We start from the raw sequence: 18,538 nt of genomic DNA, 5'->3' as shown, positions 1-18,538 counted from the left end.
TTATCCAAAATGTCACTGCAGTACTCTTTAATCATAATCCTTTATAGAGACATCACCGAGCCTTTCCTCCTTTCTTTCTTCTTCTCTCCCCTCGCACCTTAACGACCCAGCTCTTTCATGAACACCTCCGCACTTCATGATACTGACGATGATGATGGTGATCACGGTGATACTTAGGATGGCTTTGATGCTGATTACAGCTCTCAAAACAGTTCGCCTCTGTGTGTCCGATCGCACTTGAAGCTCTTTGTTTTCCCCTCCTGACGTTGTTCCCTCCTCTCTCTTGGATGTACGCCGCGTTGGATAAAAGAGTCTGCCAAAATGAACCGTAGAAGTTCTGATCGGCCAGCTTGAAATCTCCGGCTCGACTTCACTCAACCAGCCGCTCATACGCTTGACACTGAGCGTTTTTAGAACAACTTCGCCTTGATAATGTTGAATAAACTAAAAAAGGAATTGAACCTATGTAGTACATCGGCAAAGACCTTCAGCTCGACTTGTTCCCCACTTTTCCCAGTCTCTCGTCAGCTGTCCTTAAAAAAGCTACAAAAAAGAAAAGAAAAAAGTGATCCAAATGATTGATCCAAGTGCCTCAAAATTAGAAGCTGGTGCCGCTCAGCAGCTTAAAGCTTAAAGGGACCAATATTAAACATAAAGTGTTAGCTCAGAGCTAGTTTACATCTGCAGTCCCTCGGTTACAATTAAAAATGTCACATAGTAATACAAAATATAAAATATATCTGTAACAAACAAAGATTATCTATGCACCCCTACACATCCACATCCACAGACACACACACACACACACACACACACACAAAAAAGGAATCTTACCTTGACAAAAACACACAGAGTTAACGCCACGCCATCACTCAAAATCAGAGTTCAAGAGCCACAATACAGAATTAATTTATGAGCCACTTTAAGTCACTAATTGCTTTTCATGGGCCTGAACTTGCCGTCAAATCAACTTTACACGCGGCAGTAAATATGAAAGCTGGCGATGAGCCTTGGTGTAATGCACTTGTTACATGGCAATGACTCAACCAAACACACGCTCGCTCACAAACAGTGCAGCCTTGACATCGTGTTTGTTCCACAAGTTTCCGCTCGCATCTCTCAAAGCAGCGTGAATGATAATAGACGTGCTTGTGTGGTTTTTTTTCGTCTGCAGATTGTTTTCTCTCCTTTCAAAATCTTCATCATCGATTCTGCGGCGCACGCAGACAGTTTGACTAAGTGTTATTCTGTCGGGAATGATCATGAATGATAAAAGAATGTCTTTGTTATGAATGAAGAGGAGAAGCCCATCTCCTCCTTCTGTCTTTCTGTACTCTACAAACCCTCATCATTACATCTGAAGGACATTCATGGCAACTGTAGCCGGCCCTGTCGTGTGTGTGTGTGTGTGTGTGTATACATGTGTGCGTGTACACAATCTTGTTTTTCCGACCAGCTCTGTTTCTTGCCTTGTGCTGTGCGCTGAGCCGTGAGTAAAAGCATTAACATGTAAAAGAAGCGCACTTCATTGTGAGGCACCGTGCACGGCTTTTTAGTTGGGTCAGAAGTACAGAGAGGACAAAAGGAAATAAAAGAAAGAGGGGGGGGTGAGAGGGAGAAATTGAGTGAAAGACAAAAAGTGAATTGAGGAAAAAAGAAGAACTTGTCTGAATGGAGGAGAGGCAGAGAGGGAAAGTTAAATTAGTCAAGTAAAAGTGGTCCGAATCCAAAATCTCACTGAATGAGGGCTTAAACAATCTGCTCCACAAAGAGACAGTAAGATCTGTGTGTTATGTAATCCATGCTGGGCAAATAATAGTTTTACCAAGTTAAAGACAAACAGAGATGGGGCGAAGAAAATAAAAAAAAGAAAAGCTGTTAGCGATTAAATTAGCATGCTCTGACAGTCTTCTTTAACAAGCTTTAGCTTAGGTCCTAGCTTAGCTTTAGCAGCTCTGTAGCTGCTCAACTTGAGATGAACATTTACAACTTGCATCATTTCACCTCTAAGATTGAACAAAATGCAGATTTGGAAATATCTCAACCATGGTCTTCATTTTTTTGTTTGTGTTTTTGTCCTTTTTATCTGCCCGCCAGTTGTTCAGATTTCAAAGTGCTGCTTCCACATTCTGTATTTAGGTGAAGTAAATTGACTGATGGTATCTTGTTTCTGGTTGATGCAGAGACAAGACTCTGTTGCTCTCATTTAGTTTCAGTTCTTCATCAGGTACATCTGTGCCAGCTCGACTTCTTTATTTTGGTCTTCACTCATTCCAATTTAAAATCTCTGTCGCTTAAAACCGTCTTCAAAAGTATAAACATCCAACCTGCAGGTACACTGTGTGCGTTTGTTTGTGTGCAGGAAAGAGTCCCTGCTGCTCCTCATCCGTGTGTTCTCTCTTCTGTCTCTTCGCGGCCCCGGGATCCTTTTGCCTGGAAGACACCCCCCAGGGCCCCATCTGTTATGAGAGTGTGTGTGTGTGTGTGTGTGTGTGTTAGTTGACTGTGATAGCCGGGAGTTTTCTCTGGCAGGGAAACACAGCAAGGGGGGGGGCAATACATTTTTCAAATACTCGTTTTCAAACATCACAACAAAACTGCTTCGGTTTAGTAGAACTTTTTTTAACAACAGCATTTATTATTTTTAAATAGTTGAGAATTAGTGGAGGAGAAACATCACGAGGAAACAGCGAGTTTTAGAATCTGAATGTTGAATACATTGGTGATTATGTTGACTATATTTTCTCAGTTTCTTTTTTCCTCCACCTCTGTACCCATCTCTCTCTCTCTCTCTCTCTCTCTCTCTCTCTCTCTCTCTCTCTCTCTCTCTCTCTCTCTCTCTCTCTCTCTCTCTCTCTCGGCTGTGTCTGTCTCCATGTCTCTTCTCTCTGCCTGATCCAAGTCTTACCCGGGGGCGATGCAGGCTGCAATACTCCCCAGTGCTTTGTCTCGGGAATAGACACACACACACACACACACACACTTTATACAAAACATTCAGACTTTATAGAGAACTACATCTGCCAGTCCACATCATTCCGTAAGATTCCTCCCCTAACGCATGTCTTCTTTATGACCTGATTGGGGATAGAAGTGGACTGATCGTCAGATGATTGATATTTTCACATTAAGAATCAGTTCACACTCTTCAACTGTTTCCAAGAAAACCTCCTCATCTCCCAGTCATCAGTACAGCTGAATCATTAGGATTAGACTAATGCAGAGAGGCTGATTGAAGGCTCCGTCGCACCAAACGCCAGAAGATGTCAGTATGGAATATATCCACTCATCATGGACATGCTCATTCTGGATCTGTGAGCAGTGTGTTACGTGTGTAACGGCTGTAAAGTGGGACCTTTTAATCCAAACAAACTGCTGTTTGCTCCAGTGAGCAGAGGCGTTCCCAAAGGAAGGCGTTAAGCACGAGCGACTGACGCCGCAGTTGCCTGTGTGCTGCATTGTAACGTTAGCAAAGTTTAGTTAGCTCGTAGCTTCACATTGCATTTAAATTGACACCGAATGACCACGATCTAAAAATGCTCACGTGAAATGTACATAAGCAGTGAGTATGTTGATCTTCTTTTCTTTAGACACAAGGCTGTCCCGTCTGTGTGAGCCTGAAGTAAACACCGCCCGACACATGTACAAATACAGCTGGAAGGACGCATGCTTCTCACTCACTGCAGACAGTCATGACTCAGAGAGACATTTACAGAAGATAATCCTGATTTCTGCTTTATTTGTGTAAACACACACACACACACTCAAGGACAAAGAAATAGAGAGGAAAACCACCATTCTTATTTCAGTGTTGATACTGTGAGTGTCAGTGTAAGAAAGTATCATCCAGTAATGATTCAAGCCACAAGGCCACAAGGCAGGCATCATCCCATAATCCATTGCTTTTAATATCAGTGTATTGGAATAAGGTTCCTGTTGGACTGCTATGTAACACAAAGATCATGGTCATAAAGGTGGAAAGTCCTTACACATTGGGCCTTACTCTGCAGTTCTTCTGTTTCCTATAAAAGTCACGGACGGGTAACTTCAAATATTTTCACTTCATTCAATCTTCTCACAGACACTTGAAGCAACAGGCTCCAAATAAAAAGCCACCTAACTTTTTTTTTTTTTTTTTTTTTTAATGCAATGCTTTCTTTTGTCATAAAGCTAAAGATAAAACATGACTTTATGACCCTCTTACATTTTGATGGCCAAAATTGCATCTGTCTTTAACTTTTCACAGTTTAAGTTCCAGGAGTCGACCCCTTGTGCAGATCTACCCAACTCTCCCCCCCCATGTCCCCCCCCATATATTTATATGAGACCTAACCTTTTCATAGAGTTTAAGTTTGAAAAGCAGTTGATCAAAATGAAAGTGATTTGGCATTTAAAGAGATCATACTTCTACAGTTTATCGACTTTAATGTAACGTTGCACAAATGATTTGAACACATTGGTTGAAGACCCTTAGAGCTTCAATGAGGCGTCAAAGCATCCTCGCACAAATCAGCTCCTCTCTTCATCATTTCCAATAATACTGCACACGTTGTTCCTTCTACCTTCTTACTGAAACCTGCATGTGAAATCCTGATCATGAGATGTGATAAAAGGTTTATCGCATCTACACCAGGTATTATTAAATAATCTTATCAGATTTTATTGTCAAATCTTTTTTTCAGTAAACAATGCCGAAAGTGTCAGGTCAAACTGATCAGTGCTGCATGAGGAAAGTCATTGTCCTTTGCAGAGAACAGGGTGACCTCAGACAGCAAACAGACACATGAGCTGAGCATTGAACTGACTAGACATCTTTTCATTTTCATCCAAGAACCAAACTGAGCTTTCACGGTGGGAAACATAATCAACCATGAACTTTGTTATATTCCTACACCTCTCTCCACATCTCCTAACATCGTTGGCCCCTTCATCATATCACAATCAAACAGATCTGCTACTCGTGTTAGCGTTTAGTCAAGAACGAGAGCTCTTCAACAATCAGACAGACACTTATGAATACGACTTATGTCTAAAGATACCACAGAACAGCTTTACTTTCACCTTCTCTCTGAAAACACTTGTCCTTCTGGTTGACCCTCTTTCTGCCACTTGAATACTATACAGTATATATAATAAAACAAACAGCTTGTATTCAATATGACAGTCTTTTTCTGTTATTTAAAAAAAAAATCTGCCATGTACAGAATAGTTCAGTAAAGCAGCACCCAAACCCCTTCTTTGTATATATGCTATTTGACCTCATTTATATGCATTTTAACACTGGATCAAATGTATTGGAAAAAAAGAGACGCAGAGAGATGCAGGTTTTGACAAACTGTATGAATGAAGTGGATTTGAAAACATGAAACATAGCTAGTGTAGGATCACCACAACAGAAGTCAAACTCTAAACTTCAAAACTGCAATCTTCAAACTATTTGTTGACATCGTCCGTTGTTTTCTGACTGAAAGGTTTTGGGGACTTTCCACTAGTGGTTTCCCTGAGAACTAAACACCATGAGGACTTTCATTCGTACCACCATGATACCTACTCTGAAGCAGGAGCCAAAAAAGGTTCCTCTAAACGGGGTTCAGGGAACTAAAGTAGCTCCTGTGGTGCGTAATTAACAAAAAACAGAGACGTATCAAACAGTTATCGAACCATGGAACAGTTCCAGTGGTCTGTACTATATAGTAATTATAGTATAATAGAGTTCCCTCTTTTTATACAGTTGATGTTCTACCGCCTGTAACATGTCTGTTCTGGTTCATAATCACAGCTCAGGCAGACACTTTGGTTCCACAGTGGGTTAAACATTTTGGGCCAAAAGGCTCTTGATTCTACATCTACACACATTAACAATTATAATCAGTTATAAATGTACAAATATACTTATCCCATATAATCCTACAACATCAGTGTTGTGGTTTGAAAGCCAGTCTTTATCTTACAGTGTGTACGCTGCAGTTTCATTACATCTTTATTGTTTTTTTTTTTTCTTTTTCTGGTAATCTCTTTGAAACTCCTAATCTGAGTTGATTTAAATCCATGTAAGTGTGCATTAGCATGTCTTTGTTCTTTTCATGATCAGTATTGTAATAAGAGTGCTTCAGACCCATGAGGGTCTAGAAGCTGTTGTCGAGGCTTTCCCTGCTACGACAAAAGGAGGACACCGAAGCTTTGATCGCAGGTTTCAGAGCATCTCTCCACCAGCGAGCTGCTCGCCTCTGTTGTCCCCGTCTCTCATCTCTCATGTGTCTGTTGTCTCTCTCTCTCTCTTATTCCTGTGTAAATGCATGTATTCACAACCCACCATGTTCCCCAGCGCTCTCTTAGTCACCAAATACTTTAGGCTGGCTTCTCTTCTGCTCCAGTTGTTGCTCAGGCTGTGTGGCTGTTCCTGGAGCCCTGTGGGAGACGTGAGGTAATCATGCAGAGGTGTGTATCTGTGTTCCTCTGCACTGAAACACACACACACACACACACACTCTCTCCGTCCCCCATTTTCTGCCCTTGTTTCTTTCTTGCACCATTATACAGCTGGGCTAATTAGGCTGTCATTTGTGCAGTTTGGCCTCCATGAGTAATATCGGTTTGAGCAGTAAGAACTGCTCTGATCTGAAATTATAGAACATTTCACACAGCACACTCAGGTTGAAGTGGAAAGCCTGCAAAGTAAGACATGCTGACATCGGTGTCTTTTGTCTGTATGTCATATCAAAAAAAAAATCTAGATTTCTCCTTTTTTAGAAAATGTGAGAAAAAAAACCCCACTTTGCAATGCAATCTGGGTAGTGAATTCTCGTTATTCTCTTGTTCCGTATGTTTTACACTTGAGGTTAATTTAGCCTTCTTTCATATGAACTCCTCCTTCATAACAGTCAGCATTCACTCATAGACAGGAAGAACTCATTTGTTAAGATAAACCTCATTAGGTGGAGTCAAAGGAGCAGAGGCTTTTTGTTTGACTTCCTTTTTCATTTTCATTTGGCGTTCACGTCACATGTTCAGAATAACAGTTTGTTCAGAAAGAAAGTGTGCCACCGTTAATTTTTAAGTAACTTCCCTCACTGAGTCTCGTCTCAGTGATCTCAGTCGTCTCCCGCTCCCGAGACCTTTTTTATATTCACACGTCTAGACGGGCTGCTAGAGATCACATGAAGCGCACACAGGGCCTCTGATTCCTACCCTCAGGTTTTTATTTTTTTATTTTTGAATAATCTGACGGGTCCTTAATGACTGTCAGATACGATGGCAGCTGATGCTTGCACTGAAGGTGTGTGTGTGCGCGTGTGTGCAGTTCCTTTTACTGCCACTCATAATAGATTAATTTACTTGCTTAGATCTTGTCAGCCGCAGACTCGCTCCTTTATGTCACTCTGTGTAAGTGTGTGCGTGCGTGTGTGTGCGTGTGTGTGTGTGCGTGCGCCCATGAATGCAGTCACAGACATCGACTCTTCAGAATAGAAATCTTTCCCCCAACACAAAGGAGCCATTCTTATATTTCTGCTCAGGCTTCTGCTGTGTTTTAATCAAAGAGTTTTACTGCAAACTGAGAAAGTAATTGAAACACACGACACCAGCTAAGACAAAACAGTCGCTCTCTCAGTGTAGTAAACCTACCGTTACGTATCGAGGTTTCAGGGTAAGTCAAGGATATCTCTCACAGCATTAATAACGTCGTGTGTGGTGTCATTTCTCAAGTTATATAAATCAGTTTTTATCCGTTTTCTTGTATCCTATTCTTCTCTTTTTCATTTGAATGGATTCTTCTTCTCATTTATCTTCATCTTCTTCTTCTTTTATTATAATTTCCAAATTGGACCTATTTCTGAAAGCAAACCTGCATATCTTTAAGTCGTCAGACTACCCAAATACTTTTACACCGAATGTCACACCGACAAATTCACACACTGCCGATGTTAATCCACCATCAAAAGTCACTCATCCCATTCCTGCTCATTCTCACGCTGAAGACGAAGTAGCCGGAGAAACTTGGTGTTTAGTGTCTTGCCCGAGGACACGTCAGACATGTTGCTGCAAGAGATCAAACCCTGACCTTCTGGTTAGGAGTGCACGACCACTGATCCACAGCCGCCCCGAACAATGTGAGAGACGTTTCACAGTAGAACTGAGTCAAACTTGCGTTGTGGAGGGAAGTCTTGCTGTGCCAAAAACAAAAAGTCAGATTATTTCAAATCACAGTGATTACGTCATATCATTTGGGTAATGATTCATTGAAAACAAAACAGGTTGATTAAAACGCTAATCACCATTTCCTCCTCGCTGTAGAATTCTTCATTTTTCTAATCAATGTTATTTGTGCTTGATCCCAGTTTTGGTTTATTGCAGCACAAGCCGAGGTGTCGGCTCTATAGGGGACAGAGTTGTTGCATTTGGCTCTTTCTGTTTCACGTGTTTCCTACCAAAAAAAAATAATATAATGAACCCAGTGAATCACAAAAGGCCTTTTCACAGCGAGGAGTAGAGAAAATGTCTTGTGTTACTGAGCAGACACACCACTGAGCCAGCAGGCACAATAGCCTGAGACGTGGCTAACGAAATGAGTCACAGCGTTTATTAGGATAATTAATTACACCTGTGCCTTTCCTGCTGTGCGGCCCCATTCTGCATGCTGTGAATGAGGTCTGTTAGAAAGGCTGCTTGATTAAATAGATTAGTGACTGAATGACATGAGAATGTTTGTGTGATTGAGCTTTAAAGCTCCTGTTGGGAGTTTTTTTTAGTCGGTTATAAAAAAGACTGAAATAAATAGTGTCGGGGTGTCAGACGAGATATTTCCAAGCATGCTGCAAAATTAGCCTTTTTTTTTAAAACAAACAACTTCAATAAAGCTTCCTCATACCGTGCATGATAAGTTTACAGTCAAAAAGAAAACAGGATAAGGATTTTATCTCTACATCAGTATTCACTACGTACACAAGTACAGGGCAAAATCAGCCAAACGATTCCACCTGCAACTTTACACACGAGGGGAGCCAAAATAATGACATTTCTGAACATTAGCTTTGAACGTCACGCTCTGATTTCCTGTCAGTATTTCAACTGAATGCATTGGTCAATTGGTTGAAGCATGTGGGGGCTTCAGGGGCTTTCTTCCCGTGCGTGCATGCGTAGGTTACCTCTGGCTGCCTCCCACAGTGTAGAGACGAAGCCTGAGTGATGTCACTCATCTGCTCCTGCAGGGGGAGCTTTGCAGTCCAATCCATGGTGGTCGCCATGCTTGAAATCATGTCTCACCCCAACGTTCAGTCAACCTATGGACAGGCTAAGAGCTGGAGCTGAAGCTGCTTTAGAGCTTCTCGACTCACCGTTACACCTCTCTAAATGGCCTCTGGGTGCGGGTGCGAGCCTGACTGCTTGTCTGTTTCCGTCAGCCCTGTATCTGACCGGCGACCTGTTGAGCTCTGTATCTCTGTGACCCCCAATACATGATAGATGGACTGACAGTTAAAACATAATGCATAATGCAACACATGCATAGATTATGCCAATGGGATTATCATATGAGAACAAACTGGACAAGCTCTTAACCATCGACGCCTGTTGTCGCAAATTTGCATCAAACCGCTTCCGCTCCAAATGCAGCCAAAATACTGCACTGTTCCTCCATTGCCGGTTGATGCACTTTCAGTACATACCTAGGAACCTTTTTCCAGCACTAAAATCCGTTTAGTGCTATGTATGTGCTTTTTTTTAGGTAAGATCTATTTATGTGCTGTTTTCAAATAAACATTCTCAACTTAAATTAGCATTTACTTGAAAGCAGAAACATGTAAAAATAATGTTTTAATACTTGGAAACAAATTCAGGTGTCAAGAGGTTAAACTAGGAAGCAAATGTGCAGCACTTCTTACTTAACAGACCAGTATCCCCTTCGGCGGTCGGAGTATGAACTCCGGAGGTACAGAGTGACCAGGATGAGGACTAAAAGAGTCAACACCCTTTTTACCACACAGTGTTCAGCTGCTTCATGAGATCTGGTTGTACGGCATGAACTCGGCCCTCTGCACTGTGTTTAACTGAAATTGAATCACGCGAAGCTGTGATGTGTTTTTATGTGCCGTCCTTTGTGTTTATGCTCTCGTGCAAGGCCAGCTCCCCTCAGGGTGATGGTTTCATTTATTCACTCATTGTATACATGTTTTAGTCGAGTTAGGAAAGTGAGGGTCCTGGATGCATGATTTGAGGTTAAACTAATCGTTTTGCCGGCATTCTTTCCTGCCAGACACACAATCGTGCCGCTTCAAACGCACCGCCGGGGCTTAAACTGAACCAGCAGTCTTTTTTTTTTTTTTGCTTTTAATATTTGATTCGTATTCAGCTATTTCTGCCAGCAGTGAGGCAAACGCAGCAGACAGCCCCCAAAAAGAGTCGAGCCCTACATTATTCAATTTAATAATCCTGCATGTTTTCTGCACGGCAGAGCAGTACCTCTCTCACTGAGGGTGAAATCATCTGTGTGTGTGTGTGTGTGTGTGTGTGTGTGTGTGTGTGTGTGTGTGTGTGTGTGTGTGTGTGTGTGTGTGTGTGTGTGTGTGTGTGTGTGTGTGTGTGTGTGTGTGTGTGTGTGTGTGTGTGTGTGTGTGTGTGTGTGTGTGTGTGTGTGTGTGTGTGTGTGTGTGTGTGTATTTGTGTGTGTGAGTGCATGTATGTGCCGTCCAAGGGAGCGTAATTGGAGTGAGCGTGGGCAGGAAGAGAGAGACAGACAGCACGTGTGCGTCTCTGCAAAAAACTTCTTAGAACATCAGCATGAAAATCATCAGTGTTGTGTAGTGTGTCAGCCCCCTCCTCTCGTCTCCTCTCCGTCTTCCTTTCTCCTCCCACACTACTCCACACCTATTATGTCTTTGTCTCATCTCTCTTTCTTTACCCTGCAGTCGTGTTTTCTTTCATTCCACCTTTTCTTTATCGCCTCCTCTCGTTTCCAGCACATCTTCGTGCACCCTGCTGCTGTCTCTCCTCCCTCTTCTTTGTCCTCCGTGCCCTCTTCTCCTCCTTCGTCTCACCTCTCCTCCCGCGAGACGGAGGTGAGCTGAAATGATCGTGGTGTTGAGGTGAAAAAGAAAAAGAGCAACAGCAGGTGTAAATGGTTTCTGCCTTGACCACTTTAACGGCTGACTGATCTCTGAGCTTCTGCAGGAGCACCACATTTCCCTCCAAAGTTTCCAGACTGCTTTACTTTCTTTTTTTTAATTCCAGTCTTCTGTGTAAATACACATTTTCTGTCAATATAAGCCGTACAATAGGAGACAAATTTGGAGTTTGTGCTGACATTGTTTAATATTGCATATATATAACAATGTGAAGCGTGATTAATAAGCAAGAATGAATGAGTAGTTAATGTCTAGAACTGATAGTTTATATCGATCTTCCATTCAATGGTCCCTCCTAAATAAAAAATAAATCATGAAAACATTGTTTTTCTCCAACATGAAATAGTCATCCATTACTCTGAGGGGAGCTGAAAGCTAGCTGTTCCCTCATCATGCCATTAAACCCAGGCCTCCATCGATGAGCATTAAAGAGGACACATTATGAGGACACATGACGATAATATTTGGTTAACCTGAGTGTCTACTGGCCCCTTACATGTATAATAAGCCCATCCAGTCCTTTGTTTGTGGGCTGCATAAGTTTTGCCACACAGAGAAAAATGCTCAGTTTCAGATTTACTCACCTTGTGACATCACAAGTTGGATACTGGTAAGAAAATCTGCCCCCCTCCCCTAAATTCTCCGCCCACGGGCGCCACCCTCAGCCTAGAGCAAAACCTCCTCGGGAGTTGATTCATGTTTTATTTTGACCAAAGCACAGCACAGATGTTTCAGTTAGAGCACAGGGCCTGTTTGAAGAGGTGATCATTTGTCCTCTTTAAAGGTGCACGATGTAGATTTGTTAGTGAAATGTTTACGTTGGTGGAGGGAAACAATTCTGTGCTATATTTTATGCACTAAATACACACAGAAACACATGTGGAGCTCAAAAGCTCCGAGGAGAGTTTTGGTTTTAACTGTAACTTTGACATTGCTCTACTAAAACTCCATTGTGCACCTTTAAGTGTACACATGCTGAATGACAAAGCATTGATTGTCTACATCAAATAGTTGTTTCTCAGGGAGGTACATTCTGACCTTTGCTGTGTTTATTACAAATACATGCTCACATTGTACCAATGAATCCATGATATTAAAATAAACAAAATACACATTTAAAATATAAGTTAAGATTTGACTGTTTTATCTAATTAGACAAAGTAACATCCCAGATAGTTCAGCTTGAAATATACACGGTCTATTACGTTCAAATGATTAAGACATATTTTCCTGTGACTTTTATTCTTTATCTGATGTGAACAGTGTGTCAACATTCAGATTCAGTGCCGAGTCTTGTGAAAGATCTCCCCGGATTAGACGACATTATATAGACAGTCAGCCACAGCAAACCAAAATCAGAGATATGAAATGTCATTTTCATATTTAATCATCCTGATTTGATTCCCTAACTGACTGATTGAGTGAGTGTGTATTTGTTTATGGATTAAATTGCAGACAGAAAATTCTAGCTTCAGGCTATTTAAAAAAAAAATTAAAAAAAATTACATTTTATTTTTACAAACTGTCAGCTATTTGTTGCCATGGTACGTCAGAGGATTTACTGTGTTTGCATTGGTGTCTGTGCCTGTGTCTCATGACACTGGCGGATGCACGGCCCACATGTGGTCACTGACAACCCTTCTGTCATTTCCCCTGGCAAACAGACACACATGTACAGTACTCACACTTTTATACAGAATATAGGTCATGATGGAAATGTGCTAGCTCTTTCACCCCGAGCTGGCTTCCAGACGATTGTATATATATCTCGAACTCACAGGCAGCAGAAGAGAGGAATCTCTGAACAAGAAGACTTATTTTTCAAAGTCTAACCTTCTCATCTTGCTCCTCCAAACCACACACATTAATAATAGTCTATACAACTTGAAATGTGTGCAGCGTTCAATGATGCAGTATTTGATGGACAGCTGACAGGTTGGCTCTCTTTGGTACACTGTTATTGACAGGAGGCTGCGCTTAACAAGGCAACATGCACTCTCTGTTGGTCTGATGTTTGTGTTGAGAGAATGAAACAATACAAGTTCTGATGTCATTTCAGTTAGCTGCAGAGTCATGTTATGGTTGTTATTGGACCTGTCTGGATTTCTGGGAGAGAAATATTGGCAACAATCCCCCTCGAGTGTTGTACATGCGCAGGTCAAGCTGTGATTTATGGTGGTCTGGTTGCGGATTTTTCTGTAAATAGAAATACCCTCAGCAGACTGAACAATTTCATTTTTGTCTCGAATCGGCAGCATCGCAGGAGGAAATGAAACGACGATAGAAAACGCGTGGAAGTTGCAGAAATAGTGAGCTGACCATTTTCAGCTCAGAGTTCAGTCTGTTCCCATTTCTCTGACAGCAGGCAGCAATATATCACAGCGGAGATTCACTGAGTTTAACTTGGCCAAAACAAACTCACTCACTCACTCACTCACTCACTCACTCACTCACTCACTCACACACACACACACACACACACACACACACACACAGAAACCTACAAGCATGACACACACACGAGGAATGTAACGCCACTACCTGTTAAGTCATGTGTGACCAGTTACAGTTAAACCATCTGCTCTGACCTCGTTAGAGCCATTGTCTTTACTTTACTGTAATGCGCACACACACACACACACACACACACACACACACACTGTAGGACTGGATAAGAAGCATAACAATGATTTATTTCCCTTCTTCGGTAAGTTAAAGTAGATCAGAGAGATTTATTTAAGTAAAAACTCGCCTGTATGATTTTTGTAGTACAGTTTCTTTGTTAAATTCAAGTTTTACTCTATTATACATGACACGATGGTTGTAGCTCGTAGATATTACTCAGCATAATAAATGCTGCCAAGACTTCCTCTATAAGCGTTCCTTAAGGAGGACTGGAGGAAGGGACGAAGTTAAGGATGGATGAATGGATGTTCACTAACCCATTCACTCGTGCACACAGATTTATACAGCAGGTCCTTGTGTGTGTGTACAGGTGACTTCATCCTGTGAATGAATATTTTACACAGGTGCAAACTCTGTATGTTGACTAACATGAAGGTACTGTGGGTGAACCGAAATGAATAAATGAAAAGCATACAAACATAGCAGACGATAGTGTGACATGCCGTCATGAATATTTTCACACACGTGCAAACGCACAAGTCACTGCATTCACTTAAATTTAATTTGAAATTCAGACATGAGCTCATAAATAATAAATTCCCTATAATAATAAGTCAGAACATGTGATATTAGCAGGACATGTTGGCTCAGTGAGAGTTTAATAAGCGCAGAAATAAAGGAGCGTCACCTTCACTTGTCCCTCTCTGCTGTTTATGTTTTTTATTCAGCAGATTTTAAGGGGGGAGCATGTTTGACTACAAATCCTCCGGTCATGATGCTCTACATTTTCATTTCAATTATTCATGTGAAAAGCACAGTCTTCTTAAAACACACAAACGCACACCCACTCACACCACCAACACACAGACACCCACAGCACATCAAAAGATGGATTTCATGCCGCGTCCTCCCCCCTAAACCCCCCCTCCCCCCCACCCCCAATTTACAGGATACAAGTGCAGTGAATAAAAGAGATGAACTCACACAGAGTGCAGAGATCTGAAGCTCAACAGTCAGCTGCTCCTCCAGTTTGACCGTTGACAATCCTACTTGTTCCACCAGTACACGTGTTGACTGTTGCATTCTAGCACAAATCCTTCATTATTGCATCATTTTCAAGTTTCAAGACGAGATTTTCATATACTTATGTCATTGGTTTGATTATTAACCTCAAATTTAAAGACCCTGACAAACCAAGGAGATCGTTGGCTGACAGTCCTACTTGGACCCGTCAGCCTTTTTTCCACCAATTACACAAGTTGAATCAACCTTGGTGGTCGGTGAGAGGAATCTCTCTGATTGGCTGTTCAGAGGCTTCATTTATCTCCTGCTCTGTCGTGACACAGGTTCGGGAAAGCCCTTTGAGCTACCCCTGCTTTCACCCTTTTAATTTTAATTTTAATTTTTTTTAATATACTTTATTAATCCCACGAGGGGAAATTCGGTTTTCACTCTGTCTAATGAACACACACATAGGCCGAGATACACACTCATGCACAAACAGGGTTCTAGTGACATGCATTAATGGAGAGGTCTCAGAGTGAGGGGGCTGCCCACAGCGAGCGCTCCAGAGCAGTTTTTGGGGTTCGGTGCCTTGCTCAGGGGCACCTCGGCAGTGCTCAGGAAATGGACTGGCACCTCTCCAGCTACCAGACCAGTTTCCGGACTTGGTCCGTGCCGGGACTTGAACCGGCGACCCTCCGGTTCCTAACCCAAGTCCCTACAGACTGAGCTACTGCCGCCCCCTAATGCCGCTCTTTTCTTATTTGTTGCCTCCGCCTCTTCTGGCTGATAACACCAGAGCCAACTTTTTATCAGACATTATTCTCCATTAGGAGTACCTTTAATACGAGTGATGCGTGTAAAAATGGTCATAACAAAAGACTACCGCCACCTCACGCATGTGCAGAACGTATGCAGTGGTTGGCGGTCGGCAGTCGTCTTTGCGTTGTGTTCAGGACTCTGTAAAGATTGTGCTCTAAACTCAGTTGATTGGAGAGAAAGGCAGCCTGGGCATTAAACTAATATTACAGCTGTGTGCTTTAAATGTCAGATTGTTTTTTTCTGAATGCAACACAAATAGCTTCAAACAATGTGTTAAACTCACCAAGAGGAATACTGGGTCATATTTGCAGTTCAAACGAAGGGATAAGTCATTAGCTTGACATTAGCTTATCTTAGCGTGCAGCTAAGCTGACATTACCATCACATACTATAGTGTGGCACAAATAACAGGAAAGGTTTACATTACTATCTCACAGCATTGTTCGCTTGTTAGCGGTCTTTGCACTAACTAACATACACCATGATTTTGATTGTTAGTAAATATGATCTTGGATGCTAGTGTTAGCTGTTAGCCACCTGTGTACCTATCACTGAGCACTGAAATATGCTCAGACTCAGTGAGCAGTAGTGCAAAGAAAACTTTTTGTGAGGAACTCTAAATGATTATTACGATAATCAAACTGCAGCAGAACAACTTCATAACAGCGTTTGAGTTCCCACCCTGGGGAAACGACGTGTGTGCCGTGTCAATGTGGAAATTCTGAGATTATTTGAAAACCTGTACACAAAACTTGAAGGGGTCACAGTTTCTCCGGCTGGACTCAGTGTACTTTCTGGTAACAGAATAGGCGAAAGGTTTTTCCAGAAGCTTCCTGGAACTTTTACATTTTTAGATTAGTAGTCCTAGAGTTACTTTGTCATTTAATTTGCCTGTCTCTCCTTTTTTTTTATGCAGGTGCATTAAACCAGCGCAACTGGGGGAAGAAGTATCCCTACTGCAACAGCGCCAGACAGTCTCCTGTGGACATCGACGAGACGTTCACCCAGGTCAGGCTGCAGTACCAGAATCTACAGCTAGAAGGCTGGGACAAGCTGACGGCAGAGTCCAGCACTATTCACAACGACGGGAAGACCGGTATGCAGATGTTTGTTTCACTACCTTTTATGGATGCACGTAACAATCCACGCCAATGCCAATCAGTTGACTATAATGATACGATCTCCAGCAGAATTTTTCATACTTGTTCATCAATCTTGGAAAGTCATGTCTAAAATAACATCCTGCAAGATATTTAATCACATTTCACTCCACTGGTGTTCAAAGAAAAGTGAGATAGAGGGGTTTTTCTTTCCAATCCTAGACAGGTGCATAATAAAGTAACAACCAGAGGAGGACATAAATTGACATAAGCCGTAAAAAAGTAAATCTCACTTTGGAATCGAGAGAAAGAGTCAGCGAGGTTTTTAAGGGAAACAAGTCAGACAATGAAAATGAAAGAAGAAGATCAAGGGATTGGGAGAGAGAGAGAGAGAGATGCAGCCGCCGTAGGGATGGACGTACCGAGACATCGTGCGGAGGAAGAAAGAAGATGGACGTGAAGAGGCAGAGACGAAACTGAGCGACAGAAAAGTCAGCGTGAGGAAACAATGTAAAGAGAGAGAGAAGTGAGGAGGATGAGAGGAGACGCTGAGAGGAAAGCAGTGGGCCGACTGATGTCTGGCCTGATAAACAAATGAAAGCTGTCTGAGCTATCATCACCATCTCTCCAATATAGCTTGGGCTGTGTGTGAGTGTGTTTCTGTGTGTGTGTATCTGCCTCTCTGTGTCTGTTCCCTCTATATGTTAATGGTTCACAGCTTAATCCTCTTTTTTTTCTCTGTGAAGTCAGAGAGGAAATTGCGTCTTGAACACCAATTGCATAGCTGTCATGATATGAAAGAAAAATATGGCCAGCACAGTTTCACTAAACTGAATTTAGTGTGATGCTGTGAGGTTTTCGCAGATGAGATTCAATATATGAAACGGGGAGGGAAAAAGGGGACAGATAGTTTTCATTAGCACTATGAATACACAATATTTCTTCCCCTGGGATGTTTCGCCTTCAATCTGAATGTGACAGAGGCGTAATATGGGGGGACGAGGTGTTCCCCCTCTGGACCGTGACGTTATGGAGCCAGTGGGGGAGCACGTCTGACAGACCGAGTTGAAATTCCACTCATTGCTTTAATAGAGTTTTGTTTAAATCCCAAATAGGCAATTTAAACACTTTATCCTCCTCACCCACCACTTTTTTTTTTTTTCATTTCATCAACATTTAACAAGGAAATCTTTGTCGAGATTAAAAGTGTCCCAAACAGCAGACATGTGATGTTAGCCTCTGGGTAAAGGACAGTCAAGCTAAAAGAGACATTTTCATCAGCAGTTGGTGGTGGAGACCAAAACAGAGCTAAAATGTAATAATGAAGGTAACGTCTCTCAACAGGACTGTAAAGGAAGGCTGAATTTATTATTCACAATAATTTGCCAATATTCACCTTTGTTAAGCCACCCCTGAGACATAACGCTCAACTCTGTGGTCAAATGGTGCGAGACGGTAAAAGATCTCCGCAAATCCCAGCCTTCCTTAACCTGAGTGATCCTTTTAAAGGATGTTCGCCCCCCGTATGAGAAATCCCATCTGCCATTGTGGTGGATGACCTTGAATTCTTTAACTGCTGCAGTCAACATGGTCTCTGTTCTGTCGTGTGGCTGGTGCTGATGTAATTACCTGATTGTTTATGTCAGTTCTCACTGAAATGTGAACAAACCAGAATATCCCAATTTAATGCATGAAAACATTAACTGAGCCAGAAGCTGCTGTGTCCTCGTCGGATTTTTCATTTGTGACATTTTGTTGCTAAAAGTACGAGATCGGGCCAGAAGATCCAGATTTGGTTCCAAGTTTTGGAATGGAGAAGCTGAGAGCTGAAGACTGAAAGTGTCGTCAGTAAAGCTTTAATATGGAGCATCA

The 18,538-nt window shown here is 42.0% G+C and overlaps 1 protein-coding gene and 1 long non-coding RNA gene across 8 annotated transcripts in view; one reads left to right on the top strand and one right to left on the bottom strand.

The window, feature by feature from the left end:
* The window catches only part of ptprz1b (protein tyrosine phosphatase receptor type Z1b), a 73,106-nt gene that overhangs the window by 32,370 nt on the left and 22,198 nt on the right, over positions 1 to 18,538 (top strand). For all 7 annotated transcript variants that reach the window (XM_079334576.1, XM_079334579.1, XM_079334578.1 and 4 more), the window contains one exon: positions 16,483 to 16,662. In XM_079334576.1, the coding sequence (XP_079190702.1) occupies positions 16,483 to 16,662 (180 nt within the window). The remainder of the gene's footprint in view (positions 1 to 16,482; positions 16,663 to 18,538) is intronic.
* Positions 5,179 to 6,792, bottom strand: LOC306817613. The gene is made up of 2 exons (XR_013778045.1): positions 5,855 to 6,792; positions 5,179 to 5,746 (listed from the first exon to the last, which is right to left on the bottom strand). It is a non-coding gene; the product is annotated as an uncharacterized lncRNA (long non-coding RNA).

The sequence above is a fragment of the Symphodus melops genome (assembly GCF_947650265.1).
Source record: "Symphodus melops genome assembly, chromosome: 22".
Taxonomy (NCBI): Eukaryota; Metazoa; Chordata; class Actinopteri; order Labriformes; family Labridae; genus Symphodus; species Symphodus melops.
The sequence above is the reverse complement of the archived record's forward strand: the minus strand, read 5'-3'. Positions and strand labels throughout refer to the sequence as shown.